Genomic DNA, 17,909 nt, shown 5'->3' with positions numbered 1-17,909 from the left:
TTACCGACGCTCGGCGTCGTTGAGCGAGTGAGCGAGCGAGCTAAGCGAGCGGGCGAACGAGCAACTAACGAGTGAGTCGAAGTAGCAGCCGCGCGAGTCGTCCGCGAATTTCATACTCTCGGTGGTCGGGCGGCAGAGTTACTCCGAGTGGTTAATCTCGCGGAATTGCCGAGCGGGGACGAGCATCGGTGAGCCTGTGGAGTGGATCGGAACACGCTATCAAAGAGGAAGAAGAAGAGGAGGAGGAGAAGGAGAAGGAGGCGGCGAGAGCGAAAAGAGACGCCGGCAGACATGGAGAATAGGCCGGCGCCGCTACGCTCGCGGCGTGTCTGCCGATTTTGTTTAACGGATTCGGAACCTCTAAGCTTCATCTATGAGCGCGACCACAACAAGCCGTTCCAGGTGCCGCTCGCGTTGCAGATCATGTCTTGCGTCGCCATCGAGGTGAGTACCCTCAACCGTCGGCGGGATCGACCGCCGGAGGTGTCTCGTCGAATTCCTCTCGCAGGTAACACGCGCGAGATCACACCCGACTCCAACGTCTCCGTATCGGGGAGAGGGATTTGATTAGGTAGCGCGAAAGTGGAAGGGGGCAGGGGCGATTTGCCTCGAGGGGTGTGCTTTTGTTGTGTCACGAAGTGAATTGATATACGATCGTGTGGTAATATAGGTAGCGATATTGCCGGCCGATCTGACGTCGCGATTCCGGCGATTGCAAAGAGAGGACGTTTCATTTGCGTTTCCCGCCTGATTTATTTCCTTTCAAAGTTTGTCGGAGTTGGAACCTTTGAGCGTAACGATGATTTATTTTAATTAAAAAAACGGGTTAAATATAAGTAAACATTTGTTTTCTTTTATAAAGTAAAATTTTATTAAAGATTTTATTCAACGATCTGTTGATGAATTAATATTCTATTGAAGTAAGTAGAAACGTACGGACATTATACACTTTTATATTAAAAATGAACTTTTGAACATATCCATTGTTATACTTGCGCACAAAGTACCGCGCTGACTGCTACTTCCCCTTATATTCTTGTCTTTAATATTCTATTCGTTTATATTTATAATTGCTTTAATATTTATTGAGTATTTTTCGTATTTTAATGGAAACTGAACTCAGACAATAAAAGGTTCAAAATCGAGACGTTTTAAAGATGTCTTTTAGGCATTCCTAGACATGTGTGTTGTCCGGAAAAAGTGACCCTACACGGTCAATAATACTGTCAGTATTAATTATATATAATATTTATCAGGGCTCGATAAAATAACTGATACGACTTATTTAAAATAAAAAATATAAAATAAGTTACAAAAACTTATTTAAAATATAAAATATTAAGACTGAGCCCTGGTATTAACAAATACTGACATAGCTTTTCCAATTAGGACACAGAATATTACACTGCGTTCCACTGTGTAAGGCCGGTATTCATAGTCGGTTCTTATTTCAAGACCGTCTTAAGTAATGTCTTAAGATGCTAATGCGGCTTTCTGATTGGTTCATGACATCTCAAGGCTGAACTTAAGACGGTCTTAAATATAAGATCTGACTATGAATACCGGCCTAAGATACGTGTTGGAACGCAGTTTAGTTTCATAGTGTAACACTAGAATGCATTGTAGTCTTCCATTCTTATTCTTATGATTATATTTAACGTATCAATAATAGGGGGGTTTATGATTTTTATTTAGATTTAAGTTATAATTCAGAATTGGCGATTTTTAATTGTTTTATTGCAAAATAAGTACGGCTACCAAATAATTTTTTGAAAAGTTGGTAACATTAACATATTTTACACGCTCGTACTTACCCATACAGCACAGAAAGATTGCAAAATGATTGCAGATATATCTTATTACAATGTTGTAATATTGCAAATAGATTGCGCAATGTATTTGCAACATTGTTGCAATGTCATAGCATCATAAAAATGTCTCCCTTCAGCAAGATTGCGCTGTAACGTCGTAGCAATGTTGCAGCGCAATGTATTTGCAACTATTATTAAAAATAATTTTTAATTTTTTTATTACTGAATATAATTTGAAATACAATTTGTGATATAAATAAAAGAAATGCAGAGAAAGAAAATTAATCAATATATATTTTATATTATATATAATTTTTTATATAATTTCATATATAATTTTACATATAATTTTATACTTTATATATAATTTTATATAATTATCATATTTTATATTTAATTGCAAATTTTATATGCAGGTATATATATATTTTAAAGTTTACGTATATAGAATTTATTATAGATATTATTCAGCTCGGAGTGGATGTCGTGTCGATCCTTTTCGGCTCTACGAAATATTATGTTATAGTCCTATAGTTTTTCTTATTTTTTTTTTCAATGAAAGTCTAAGGGTGCGTCCAGACTATCGAGCCGCGAGCCAAGCCTACGTCCACATTCAAAGCTTTAATGTGAACCTATATTCATTTTGATAATGTGGATGTAGGCTCAGTCTCGGTTTGTGGCTCAATAGTCTGAACGCACCTTAATAGTCGAAAATTGAAAAGTTGAAACTCGTATCTAATTGTCGATCTTTCGAAATCTACTTTAGCGTTACATAATTATTTCTTTTTTTTGATGACTTTGGTTCTTTTAGGTGTTAAAATTTTTGTTAATTTCATTGAAAAGCTCTAGTTTTTCATGGCGATTCTTAATAAAATTCTCTAACTTTAATTTACTATTTCTATATTTCTTTCGATATTAAAAGAAGACAATTTGTTTTTTTACTGTTCATGTTTTACTGTTTTTCTTTATTGAGAAAAAGAAAATCAGTTTGGTAGACTCACCTAGCTTTAAGTTTGTTGAGGGTAATTTGTTCACCTATCTCGGTCACGGCATCATTGTGCTTCTTGCGAAAGCTGGCCAATGAGGATTCATGTTGTCTTCCTCGAGATCTTTGTGGAGCTTGCTAAGCTCAGCCTCTCGTTTCTTGTTCAATTCAATCTGAGCAGAAGTGGCACTGCCAGCTTCTTCCAGGCGTTCATCATGCTCCTCGAGCTCGCGGACGAGATCGCTACGTTGCTTCTTGACATTGACGCGTCCACTGAAGCGCTACCGTGGGAATAAAGTCGCACATGCGCCCTAAGCAAACACTATAAATCTTCAGTAACGTATGTACTTCGATAAAATATGAAGTATCGTTAGACCACCGAGGAAGGAAATGTGAAAGAAATTACAGAGAGAGAAGAAAATTTCTATTAAACAAATAGAATACAGTCACTATAAATGGTAATAACAAAATTTATTTATTTGTTATCTTTTACGTCTGCAGCCGATTTATTACATGAATACCAACATTCGTTGTGAGAGTAAGGAAAACTGCAGTAAACCTTACCAGTATTCCAACAAAAACATCGTAAGTACATAAAAAATAAATCCAGGTGAACATATAATACTTAAATATTAGTACAACAAAATTATACAGTACAAGAAAATTATAAAGTGTCCTTTACAGGCACCTAATGTTGCATCCAAATACTTTGGTATTATTTGGTATACATTAGAGTTTTAGTCCATTCTGATTCGAGCTAGAAGAAGAAAATATACATCATCGTTTCATCAATAGTCAATCAGTTACAATATATGTATAGTATATAGTTATGATATAAGAGACAGTAATAAACACATTTTTATCATCGAATTCTAATTGATGTCTTTCGATTGATTCTGAAAACTTTTAGTCAATTTATTATATATTGTCACTTTGATAATTAAGACAAGAATGTCGATTTAAAAATAGTTGATTAAAATATTTCTTTTTTCCTCTTTCACACTAAAAATTTTGGGAAGAATCTTTTCTTGATTTATTTTGTTATACACACCTCTTCTTCGAGTTCCTCGATGCGAGCCTGCAATTCCTTAATCTTCTTCTGTAGACTTAACTCTTCGAATAAGGATTGTTTATCCTCAAGTTTGACAGTTAGGGACGACAATTCCTTGTCTTTGCGTTGGATGGTTTGTTCGAGTTCCTTCTTGTTTCTCTCGAGATTGGCAACGGCTTCCTGCGTGAGCTTCAGATCGCCTTCTACTTTCCTCTTCGCCTTTTCTACGTCGGCACTATAAATTAAAATTTAACATATTGTATGAACATCCTCGCTGCAATATTTTATTTTATATCTGTGCCGAATTAGGTATGTTATTAAAGTAACTATCTCTCAGGAGACACGGTAGTGTCTCGGCGCCAAGACAAAGCGTAGTGTCATAACGCGAGACCATGGTAGAAAAAAATATTTCGAAAATTTATATATATATAGAATTATGTACAGACTTAAGCGTCAGTCGAACAGTCTGCTCACAAGAGAAAAGATACCTTAAAAAATTAAGTGCTCCAACAAATTTGGTACTAAAATGTTTCTTTTTTAGTATTATTTAAAGATATCAAGCGCCGAATTAGGTGCCGAATTAAGACCACTTTTCTCTTGTGAGCCGACTGCGCGACCTATCTTTGAGTTCGAATTTCTGCTAAACGGAACGAGCACCTAATTTGGCGCTTAATATCTTTAAATAACACTAAAAAACAAATATTTTAGTACCAAATTTGTTGGAGCATCTAATTGTTTAAGACCACTTCTCTCTTGTGAGCCGATTGTTCGACTGACGCTTAAGTTCTGTATATAATTCTGTATATAATATATATTTTCGAAATATTTTAGTAATTCCTTGGAGCACCTAATTAGCACTTAATTCTGATGTATTTGTTTTGTTTGTTTACGCAATAAATGTTGATTTTTTTTATTGGGTACGGCTAACTTAATATTAAGCTAGCCCTCCCCATTAGTTTTTTTTCTGCCAAACGGTTCGAGCACCTAATTACGCACTTCAGCACCTAATTAGCACTTAATTTTGGTATGTATTAGAATTCATTTATCGCTGGTGGGGGGGGGGCTAGCTTAACAGGTACAGCTTACACTCTGATTGTATAATATAATAGATTGTGCTTTTATTTTTTTCTCTACGTGTCCTACGACCAGAGATACTTCGCACAGTCCGAATCTGAAACTTTGATCTGGATATTAAGATACGTCGTCGGCATCGTCGCTGTTACGGAGTGGGGGAAATGTCCTTTTGGAATTTTTGGCGTAAGAGGCAAATGTGACGCTAGCAATACATGATCAGCGAGCGTTGCGAGTGCTGCGACGATTCCGCACATTTATACATTTTACACTTTGCACTCTGCAGAGATTATAAATGAAGTTTACGGTCACGCGATCGCGGAAGAGTTGAATAAATGCAATTATGTTTAAAGCTATATACATATAGGTTACGGTCCACTTGATGCTACGAATGCTTCGAAGTATTTTTTGATTGGTCAGTTAGTAAAATTCTTTCTTCTAATTGGTCAATAAAAAATTTCGAAGCATTTGTAGCGTCAAATGGATCGCATCCACAATATCTCGGTCTGTTCAAAACAACAGGATCGGTAAAGTTTCTCGATAAAACATTTATCTGGCCTCACTTAATGGCTGTATACTATTATTCGTTTATATTATTGCGTTCCTCATTTTAACTATACTACTGCGATGAATCGAATATCTGAAGATGGCTCAATCGGAAAGCCGAAACATGTAATAATTATTATTTAAGTATATTTAATTCACAGAGCATAACATATTTTATGTGTTAATTTGTAATATATATATTGTATGATTATTATAATTGGCTCTTATATGCCCATTTTCTTAATGCCCAATTTATAATGTCTTAGATATTGGTACAACCTTTTTGTTATCTTTTCCAAACTTCTTTCAGAAAGTCCTCTTTCTTCAAGATATTCTTGTTTATATCCTTTATCCGCTTGTTTATCTATTGTTAGTTCAATTCCTCCATTTCTATTGGATGCGTCTTCATTTTCTCCTTGTACTGATCTTTTATTGGATGTATCTGCAAAGTAAATGAATATTAATAATTGATGCATTTTTTACTGTAAATATATACATATTTATTAGATATCGTAACATACATCTTTCTATTGCTTGCTTATCTGTTCTTACTGTCATAGATTTAGCATAATGATGCGCTAGCATCATCATTAGTAAGGAAAATACGACCTGCAATTTTTAGCACACAGATCGTAGTTATTTATACAGCCAACTTCGCGTGGCACCCCAAGTATCGCAAAAATTAATTTTTATCACGAAATTCTACAGTTCTCTGATAGGTTTCAGAGACAGTTCCGGCCTCTACATATTTTTAAACAATTTTTTAATGTCGGCGCCAGCACCCCATCACAAGAGTAAGTAATACCAGCGATTGTTTTAAAAATAGAAACTTTGATAAAAACCTCTAGAAAGCGTCGGAACTACTGCAAAACAATAGGAAAATAGCAAAAAGTAGGCGAAAACTAGCTGTTGCGTGGTATTTTACTCTTGTGGTGGGGTGCTGGCGCCGACATTAAACAATTGTTTAAAAATACGTAGAGGCCAGAACTCTGTGCAAAACCTACAGAAATCGATTTTTTCAAAAGGGGGTGCCAACTTCACACCGGCATAAAAAAGTCGATCAAAAACATGCCGGTCCTCAGAAGGTTAACTATAAGAAAGAGAATATTTCGAAGGAGATAGGAACAAGTTGTAAGGAAACTCCAAAAGATAAAGATAAAGGAACTTTTTTAACAAATTTAATGTGCAGAAATTATAACAGTTAAATAATTACTGAAAAAACTTACAACATATTTTAAGGAAGCCATCGTTAGGAATTCCTTTCAGTGTTTTTCCTTGATTTCCTGATATAAACTATAAAAAATAAAGAGAGAGAAATTATTACTAATGCAATGCAATTATAACACTATTAGATATACTAGCTTAATTTAATACGAACTAGAAATGCTTATACCGGTCAAAGTTAGATCTTTAATGCTTAAATAATTCAATCTGAATTACTATATATACTATATATGTACTTGCATATATACCATATTTGTAATCCTTCGAACTGCGCGCCGAATTGGTTTTCCGGACTTATAAACACAATTAAACTACTTTAGTAATATCGCGAATTAAATTGATAAGCAATTTTAATAATTTGATGCTCAATCAGGCATCATCTTAATATCTGGATTCGACTCCCGAGATAATATTTTTCGCAATAAATTTTTCACAGTTTTTCAGTATATTAACATCTTTCTAATATGATATCAGATTGATATTAAAATTATTAAAATTTGTTTGATTCAATTTAATTTAATTCGTGATATTATTACAGTAGTTTAATTGCGTTTATAAGTCCGGAAAATCAACTCGGCGCGCAGTTCGAACGACTACAAATATTCGAATGGCTATATATGCAAGTACATATATAGTAATTCAGATTGAATTATTTAAGCATTAAAAATCTATCTTTGACCGTTACGGTCAGAAATTATTACACATTAATATATGTTAAACACATTCACATATTAAACATTTGGATTTTTTAAATATTTACCTGATATGTTACGAAGACTATTAGCTGAGAAACGGATATTTACTGTTGTATGTTATGCGTTTGCAAAATCTATATATATAGTAATAATAACATATTAATTATGCTATTATTTTGCGTAAGCATAATACAGACTATATCAATGTAGAATTATCGTTATCTAAATTACTAGAAAATTATATACATAAGTCACTGCAATGACAAATAATTTTTGTCTTAAGTGTACATTCTTTCGTGTGTGTACATGTGATATAATTGTACGAAGTATGTAGAAAACTCAAGGAGAATGAGCAATTAGATCTCAGAATGTATAATTTCCTTTATCATCAAAAATATTTTATGAATATGTCCATGGGCGTATCTAAGGAGGGGATTTTGAGGGTTCAAATATCCTCCTCCCCGAAATTTTTTATTATAATTATTTCATTTTGAGAGGATTTCGTTAGCGTACTTTCCGATAGCACACATCCATTCATATCGGTCGGTGTATGTGTGAAGATAGCGTCTCACTTGGTGGAAACTCATTAAATAATGAGAGTTCTGAGTTTATTTTCAATAGTTCTATAGTTCTGTATAAATAAATAGTTCCGGCCATTAAAACCGAGAAACCCAAAATTCAAAATGAGACGCCAACAAAGTTGGCTGTTCACACAAAGCCAACTTCGTCTAAAAAAGTTTCCAGCCACAGTTTCTTATAGGATTTGAAAAGATACATAGTTCTACAAAGAGTTCTGACACCTAACATTGTTATTTTGATTATTAAACAATTTTTTTCACTAAAAAATAGTCTCTAGAAGGAACGAAGATGAGACGCTGTCTGATTTCAAAGAGTTCTGTGAGATATATGGTACTTATCGTGTAGTTCTAAATGTGTCCTAACGCTTTCCGAAGAGTTCCGGTGATATAAATAATTTGTTAATTTTTTAAACAATTTTTATCACCTGAGGAAGGCGCCTTTCAGGGTATATGTGTGAGACGTTGGCCGATATAAGTACCATATATCTCACAGAACTGTTGAAAACTTTTTTCGCAATAAGTTTACAGTTTTTCAGCATATTGATATCTTTGAAATATGATGCCTGATTGAGCATCGAAATTATTAGAATTTAATTTAATTCGCGAAATTACTACAGTGGTTTAATTGTGTTTAGTCCTGAAATATTTCGGTGCACAGTTCGTTAGACTACATTTGTGGTATATATGTCAAGTACATATATATCATATATATCATATTTAGTGATTCAAGATTGAATTATTTAAAAAGCATTTTAAGATCTAGCTTCGACTGTTTAGGGCTCTTATTTATCGGTTGTGTCTCTCACATACGCGGTCTAAAAATGATATTATTTTATTTTGAATTAGCCAATTAGCGATGTACTCTATCGAATTCCTCTCTTTCATTTTTAATTCTAAAAAACATACAACTTTTGACTTGTGTGAGTTTTTGCTATTACATAAAATATTTTTTCTCTTCTTGTTATAAGACTACACTGTTAAAAATGTTATGAAATTTTCTGAAGTTTTAATATACAATAGTAAATAATATTTAAATCACTCGTAACTGAAACGATATTCAATATGTGTTAATGAAATTAAATTCAAGTAGATTAAAACATATAAGGATGTGAAATTTAATCTACTTTTAAATTAAATGTTGTCTGCGCGACGCGTACCTGTTTCTCAGGCTGTAACTACAAAAGTATTTCGAATTTCGGTCTAAAACTTTACGAATATATTTTCTGAGTATCTCAAACGTATCTCAACCCAATAAGCGTTTCTTTGTTTGCTTTTTAATATCCCACTACTGAAAAATTTGGCTGTAGTCTTTTTACCAAGACTGCTAGTTTATTTTAAAGGAAAAGTTTTGAAATGTCTCACCTTCCGTTAATTCCCCGATCAGGATATTCATTAGGATAGGCGTTAGGATAGTTAAGCTTATTAATAATTCTGTGAATCGATGGTAGATTTGGTTTAAGTTCACCTATCCGCTCGGGTACTGTTTCCAGAAAAATTACTAATCGCTACTGAGAGTAATACTATAAATTAAAGCAAAAAAAAAATCGAAAATTTTGACCCTCTAAACTAGGTTCCTCTCTTAACCAATTTTAAAGTTTTCTTTTAATTTGTTCGAAATTGAATGACTTGAAAGTCCATTTTGCGTAAATTTGGATTATAGTCCAAACTAAAAATTGGTGATCCAATGAAGTGAGCAGAAAAAAATCAAAATTAATAACGATAACGAATATTGGACCGGTAATTTTTTATTTGAATCATAATCCAAATTTACGTAGAATGGGTATATAGCTCACTCAATTTCGAGCAAATTAAAAAAAAATTTTTTAATTTGTTAAGAATTAGAGCGTCGGCCGAATTTTTCCGCTCATAAAGATAAGGCCACGTGCGAGGCCTAGAAATTTAATATTGCTTTTAAATTTTGCTTGGAAATTTTTTTAAATATAGTTTTTTGACAGCTGATGGCTATCAATATTTCTGTAAACTTCATGAAAATAAAATTTTCGAAAAAAATTAGCAGCGTTGCAAGGGTACGTATTGCGATGATAATTGACAACTATCTGAATAAAAAATACATAAGTAATAATAAATTTATTTATTGTATCGAATATTATAAGGTTAACTAAATTTTACAAGATGTTTCGAATTTCTCATATGATTTCAAAAAGTTGTGTAAGTTATGCAAGTTAAGTTTCTTGTTGAAGCAGTTTAAGTAAAGTACTTGTATTTATATTTGGATACATTTTTTGGTATTTGCCGATAACTTGGATAATTAATTGTTTTTTATTTTCGTCGTAAATTAATCTGTCGTAGTATTCAGTGATCAGTTTGATACCTCTTTCCGTGACATCATTGACAAAAAGTAATAAAGCTTTAATTCTCCTTTAAAAATTATCACAGAAAGATTGCTATATTACAAAGTTTATTTAACTCCAGTGATATGTAAAATCTCCCAAAAAAAGTAATAGTACACTGAGAAAATGGTCTGGTTGGATTAAATAGTAATTCTGGTGAAAAATGGACGAATCAGAATTTTTTGGTCAAATCTGCTAGAATTTTAGTTAAGATAACTAGAATTCTGATTGGTACACTGAAAAAAATATTTGTATAAAATTACATGATTATGCTGGGTTTTTTTCGATCCAGAATAATCATGTAACATTACTTAAATATGATTGTAAAATTTCCTAAATGACTGGAAAATTACATAAATATTCTTAATACCTACAATGTTGCAGCGATATTACAGCGCAATCTGCAATATTGCAACATTTCTGTAATGTTACTGCAAGTTTCTGTGTTATATGGGTAGCTTTTTACACTGTCGAGCAGTGTAACAGTGTTATAATTAGAACACTGTGTAAAACATAGTGTTACACTGTGTCATCTGTGTACGTTGTTGGAAAACACCCAGTATTACTGATCGTGTGTGGTTAATATTGATGAATTGACGTAGAATACTGACAGTGATCTAGATCTTGATTCTCGAGCATCAGTATCACTTTATTAGGATCCCTGTCACAATACAATTAATAAAGTATGTAAACTTAAAGTGAAATATATTGTTAATAATATACTTATCATGTAAAATTATAAAAATACTAAAAATATTGATGCGTGCTGTCAATATTATTGACCGCGTAAACCTTTATGTAAAATCAGGTTTGCTACAAAATTGAAAATCAAGGAAATGTCAAAAAAATTGAAAATGGTCAGGGAACTTTCAAAAATTTTTTAGAAAATTAAAATTCTTGGTTTTAAAAAAGTTTAATATGTTTATATCACACCTACACAGTTTTGCACTAAAAAAGTGATCTTGCAGTTACAACGAAAATCATCTAAGTACGAAAAATAGCTAAAATAGATAAATTTCTAGCAAGTATTGCGATATTGGATATGTATTGTATCTAATAATATAAATGACAGAAATAGAATTTAGATTTGTGCTAAATTCTATGCGTATGATTTTCTATTAAATATAAAAAACAGCTATAATTCTAGTTGGATCAGCAAAATATTTTTTTGCGTGATGGAATATTTAGGTACTCAACTTAGCAATTAAGCGCAAGCAATATCAGCAACAAGTAATTTACATTGCTATGTTAAATTGCTCTCTCAACAAAATATTTTACGGTTTCTAAATCGGAATCAAAATATAAAAAATTTTAAATTATAGAAGCATTAGAGAAAATTATGAAATTTTGTCTGGAATTTAGGAAAAAGTTATGGAATTTTAGGATGAGGAACTTGTGGCTTGAACATAAATACATTAAAAAATAGAACCTATTTATTTAATGCACTGTTAATAATACATTAAAGAGATTTTTTTATATTTAATATTTTAAGTTAAACACTATCACTCTCTTTTTTACATTTCATTCCTCTATTGTTATATATCTCTTGTATTAAATTTTATTTTATATATATTTTTATTGTGTTATGTATGATACATATATCACATTCTGTTTAAATGGAAGTTTAAAAAAAACATAGAAAAATTATGTATCATATAAAAGAATATAATGTTCTTTTAAAAATAAATAATAATATTATATATATTTGTATTCAAATTTTTCATTATGTTCAAATATTCCATATTTTATAATATTATTATTATATAAGTGTAATATATATTTTATTAATTTTTGTATCTTTTCATGAGCATTTTTTAATTAAAGAAGTTTAATATTATATACACAAAATTGTATAGTGCAATTATGTATATTTATTTATATATTATACATATTTGTGGTGTCTATATTATATACAACACTTTAATAGATGTAAATTATAATTTACAAGATTTATAATATATGTAATTTTGAATTTATAATACAAAAACTACATAAATCTAACGAAACCTCTCCTGCAACTCCTGAACGTCCAACACCGAGAAGTCACTTCTTTCCGGATCCTTGATAGGTAAGCACGTTGCTAACGATCCACCGCATCTTGTTTTTTAATAGGTCTATGCTGCAGATGGGATGCCGCAGATGATCTGCAATATGTGTCGTTGGAATCTGGACCGCTCGTATAAATTTAAGTTGCAATGCAAGAAGGCTGACGAAGCATTGAGAGACTACCCTCTGTCTGGAGTATTGCCGAGACCCTTCCCTCCCATCCCCAACGATCCTCCGATGGAGATTGGCAGCAAGAGACCCGCCGAGTCTAGGTCGCAGCACGAGATCTCGAAAAAGCAACGCACTTCTGATAACGATAGCAGAGATACTAGACGTGAGACCAGAGAAAGAGAGAGGGAGAGAGAAAGGGAGCGACAAAATGAAAAACAGAATGCCGACGAGGAGCATCTTTACGAAGAGGAGCAGGACGGAGGCAGCGAGGGTGAACAGGAAGTGAGTAATATTAAAGAGGAGAGCAATCTAGAGCCGGGAGAGATCAGAGTGCATGCATGCGATCAATGCGAACGTACGTTCCCATTACGTCAGGCTCTAATGTTGCATGTTCAGCGCGCTCATCGCGATCGCAATTACAAATGCACCGAATGCGACCGACACTTTTTCACCAAATACGACCTGAGTAAACATATGAGCACACATTCGGAAGAAAAGCCGTATACGTGCTCGATTTGTCAAAAGCAGTTTTCGCGGCTGACTCAGCTGCAACGTCATGAGAAAGTACACAGAGAAGAGACGCGTTACGCCTGTCCCCATTGCGATCGCGAATTCTTCACCACGGAGGAGCTTGAAAAGCATGAGGATTCGGCACACAAGAAAGAGAAGCCGTTCCAGTGTAACATTTGCAACAAGCGCTTCCAATACAAACAGGGCCTGGAACGCCACGAAATGCTGCATAATGAAGATAAAACATTCGTATGCGACTATTGTAAGGAGGCCTTCCATACCAGCACAAAGCTGGCTCGGCATCTATCTACCCATGCTGGTCATCGACCATATATGTGTAAATTGTGTCCTCGCACGTTCCTACTATCGCATCATTTGACTAGACACATGCGTACCCATTCGGTGGAGAAGCGCCATGTGTGCGAGGACTGCGGCAAGGCATTCAAACGTAAGGAAAGCCTAGAGGTGCATCAGTTGACGCACACGAAGCGCACGGGTATGGGTCTCACCTGTGATGTCTGTCAGGAATCATGTCGTAATAGGGCCGATTATGTTACCCACATCAAGCAGCATATTGAGGCGGGCGAGAAAATGGGCCCGGACGGTTTGCAGCCCGACAATAAGAAGAATCTTGAACTAGATTCTGATGAGGAGGAAGAAGAAGAGGATCAGTATTCTGACGGGGACGATGATTACGAGCCGCCGGCGTACATTGTAAAGAAGTTACCAAAACCGCCAAAGCCCTCAGAGAGTGAGGAGGAAGAAGAGGACGAGGAGGACAGAGAAGGCAAAGAAGAGAAATCCGAGAGACAAGAAAAGGAAGAACGCAAGGTGGTTTTCGTACGTGGCAAAGATGGCAACATGGTGAAGAAGACCATTAAGACGTTAATGCCCATTCAGCGTCGCGATGTTCAAGAGCAGAAAGTCACGAAACAAACTACTTCTCAGAGCAGCTCGAAAGGTCTCACGTCATTGCAGAAGGAGGAGAGCCCCAAGAGCAGCCACGTGGATGATACTGAGGCGCAAGTGCAAAAGATCGTTGCCTCAGTATTCAAGGAACACAAGATCCCGTTAAAGCACCAGTCGAATGTCGACCAAGAGTCTAAGGAATTAGTAGCATCTACGACAAGATCCCAAATCACTTCTCAAGAAAATCGCAAAGATAATGATAAGACAGAGACTCCAGCGTCCACTCCGAAGACCATCAAGGTGATTAAAAGAATTGTGACGAGGAAACCTGCAGGAAATAGTAACGAAGGAAGCACACCAGTTAGTACACCTAGTACTAAGGATGGAGACTCTTCCTTGAGCGGTACTCCCGGCACGCATAAGATCAGACGAGTGATTGTTCGTAGAATTATCCGACAGGGTGACACTACTCGTGAAGTTATTATGAATCCAGATGGCACCACGATAGATCCTGCGGAATTAGCGAAATTACCGGCTGGCAATGTGGTGAAGCGAGTAGTGACTAAACTACCGCTCGATAAGAGTCAGAATTTGATACAAGCAGTATTGCAATCCGCGAAACAACGTCAAAAAACAGATATTATTCCGAACGAGAAGTTCGAATTGAAGACTTCGGCATCATCCAGCGGTAGCTCGCCAAAGAGTTCGGCCGCTTCGCAAAAGACGCAATTGATCACTCAGGGCCAGGATCAGGAAACCAAGGAGAAACTGGAACAGTTGGAGAAGCGAGTGGAGCAGCAAAGACTGAAGATTGAAGAGCTGCAGGCGAAGAAAGCGCAGCAGGACTATGAGACGATTGATGAGATACCGGAGCGACATGACGAGTCTGAGGATGAACAGCAGTTACCGCTCAAGAGAGTATTTGTGAAACGGAAACAAAGCATATATGATGAGGAACGAGAGTACAATGATGACACGGAAATAACAAAAAGCAATCTGATCCAAGCAGAAAAGGAAGAGATGGAGAAAGTTCCGTCGAAAAAAGAGGAGAATCCTACCGTGGAGGAAACGTTAGAAAATGTTCAGAAAGAAATACAGAGTGCGACGGTGAGCGGCAATAGTTCTACATCAAGTAATATACCGATTTCGAAGAAGGGTCCGACTATCTCGAGCAACAAGGTGTACTCGAATAAGCGTTACATGATTGTAAAGCCCGGCGATACATCAGAGGTTGAGGAGATGAGTCGGGAATTGTGCAGCATTTTTGAGACTACCGACAATGTGGTGAAGATACAAGAGACGGTTTTGAGCAATCTCACGCAAATTTCTGGTATCGCGACGTCGTCAACGTCAGGCACGTCTGCAAAACGAAAGACTGACTCTGCGATAGTTGACGAGCAGGTGGATCAGAACAGCATAATAAACGAAGAGGACATAAAGCAGGAGACGGCGATGGAGGTTGAAATCGCGCAGGAAACGGAGATCAAATTGGATTCTGAAGTGGAGGAACCTATGCAGATCATCGCCGTACAAGAGGAGAGTCAACCTGACTCCGGCACTATCGGACTGGACACTCAAGATCTTTCGGAGACTGCTTCGATCTTTGAGGCATCAGACGATGTGCTAGATATACAGAAATCGGCGAGCGATAATCTGAACGAATCCGTCATTGAATTGTCACAGGGCAATAACACGATCAATTTGAACGATACTAATGATAGCCAAGATAGCTTGGAGGACAAGCTTTCACAGATGGAAGGTTGAAGGTTTGTTCTTTTTTTCTTGGTTGAAGTGTTTTACTAAGTAAAAATTATGCTCCCGAATTCGCTGTAAGATTCTCAAAGTCTCTTGCTCAATTGGTAATTAATTTTAATATTTGATAGTATTAAAATTAATCACTATTCAATTTGGTCGACGTCAATATTAACGTTCTAGCATTGTGGACCGTATCATTAATTGCTTTCCATTTACACCGATTCTCAGAGAATTCTCATTTGTGATATCATAACTTAGTTGAATGCATCCTTTTGCATTCTGACAAGTGAGATTTAACTGAATTTTTGTCTATAATCTGCACAAGATCGAGACCGTGCGCTTTAGTGAGTCTCATAAACTCACTTTAAAAGTAAGATTATGAACCTGTCATATGATAACTTTTTACCAAACTAAGCATATAATGACATCATTAATCTGAGTATGAAATACTTACTTCAGATTCAGTTTCACTTGTATGTAAATGGAAAGCAACTATTGACATCGTACAATCGAGATCATCTATCGAGTTAAAAAAGTGATACAATGGCTGCGTTCGGAAACATCGCTTGGATGCCTTCGTGCCTCGAATTCAGCATTTGTCTTTATTTACATTAATGTTAAACAAGGACAGATGATAAATCCGAGGCATCGCGGAGGCATCCGAGCGATGTTTCCAAACGCGGCCAATGTTGCAATTATAAAGCAAATATAAAAAATTGTATATTATTATAAAATTAATCTCGCATATAAAATTTGAACCATTTAATAAATATAAATGGATTATTTTAACACTAACTGCAGAAAGTATGTATGGTATATGTATACGTCTTGAAAAAGTAACTTCTCATTTGTATATTGTATAATTTTCGATCGTCTATAAAAAAGTTTGTATGTATACAATCATATTTTACATAAGTTTTTGGTTAAAACACGTTGCACGATAAAGGAATAGAAAAATCAAATTTAAAAAACTCGCTTAAACTTTAATTATTTTAAAATGATACATATATTGATATATAAAGATATATATGATAATTAAAACAAATTTTTTTGAATTATGTATATTAGAATCACATGTTTTTAATTATTACAAATTATACAATATATACAGGGTGTCTCAAAAAAACGGATCGAAACACAATGGGGACGTAGATTGGATCAAGGGGAACAAAACAGTTTTGTACCATTTTTGCATATTTCTTAAATGGAACACCCTATTTTTGATTCAAGAATCTAATAACTGATGTCGAGAGCTTTCCAAAACACTATAATGAAATATTTTTTCATGAAGTACTTTTCAAGTTATAATGCTTCAAAGTTACAGTATCGCCGGCATTAGCATTACCCAAAATATTTAATTTTGGGGACTGGCCAGTCAAGACCGATCTTACCTTCATTGGCTGCATTATTCTCCAATCTTTCTCCGAGCACAAAAGACATGTCAATCCGCCTGGGCAACCTCCGCGTGGTATTACATATCTTGGGTAATGCTAGTGCCGGCGATACTGTAACTTTGAAGCATTATAACTTGAAAAGTACTTCATGAAAAAATATTTCATTATAGCGTTTTGGAAAGCTCTCGACATCAGCTATTAGATTCTTGAATCAAAAATAGGGTGTTCCATTTAAGAAAATCAATGTAACCTTGACCTGACCTTGGCTACGCAACCCAAGGTCAAACTGATAGGATCAGTAAATAGATATTTTTAAACCATATAACTTTTGTCTGAAACACTTTTCTGTAAAACTTATATTTTCCGAGATATTTAGGTGTCCCGACCTTTTTGGGACACCCTGTATACTATATTAATATATAATATTATATTAATAATTTTTTAAATATTAATATTTATTATATTATATATATATATTATATACATGCATATATTAATATATAATATAATATATATTATAAGTATACTTTGTTAAGTCAATATTTTAACACATAAGTAATGTGTTAAAATATTGATATATATATATATATATACTTTACAACAGAGAATCCAAATATTTTATTTTTTTATAATTTTGGCTTCTATAATTGACTTTAGTTTCTTTATTTTGAGCTTCTATCTCTGTATAATTATGGTAATGCTTATTGTGAGATATAACGGTTATCAATTAATTTACTTAAGTACTATATGATATTTTAATGTTTCTCATATCCTAATACAATTTGACTTTGACAATACTTAATATTTAGAAT

General features: G+C 34.5%; 1 protein-coding gene across 1 annotated transcript in view; it reads left to right on the top strand.

The window, feature by feature from the left end:
* LOC108723508 (uncharacterized) overlaps positions 1–16,255 on the top strand; it is a 22,836-nt gene extending 6,581 nt beyond the window's left edge. Inside the window, exons 2-3 of the mRNA XM_018449329.1 lie at positions 137–444; positions 12,425–16,255. Coding sequence (XP_018304831.1) covers positions 292–444; positions 12,425–15,712 — 3,441 coding nt within the window. The 5' untranslated portion in view covers positions 137–291 and the 3' untranslated portion in view covers positions 15,713–16,255. The remainder of the gene's footprint in view (positions 1–136; positions 445–12,424) is intronic.
* The last annotated feature ends 1,654 nt before the right edge of the window (positions 16,256–17,909 follow it).

The sequence above is a fragment of the Mycetomoellerius zeteki genome, unplaced genomic scaffold, assembly GCF_001594055.1.
Source record: "Mycetomoellerius zeteki isolate Tzet28-1 unplaced genomic scaffold, Tzet1.0 scaffold106, whole genome shotgun sequence".
Taxonomy (NCBI): domain Eukaryota; kingdom Metazoa; phylum Arthropoda; class Insecta; order Hymenoptera; family Formicidae; genus Mycetomoellerius; species Mycetomoellerius zeteki.
This window is presented reverse-complemented; position numbering and strand designations above follow the sequence as displayed.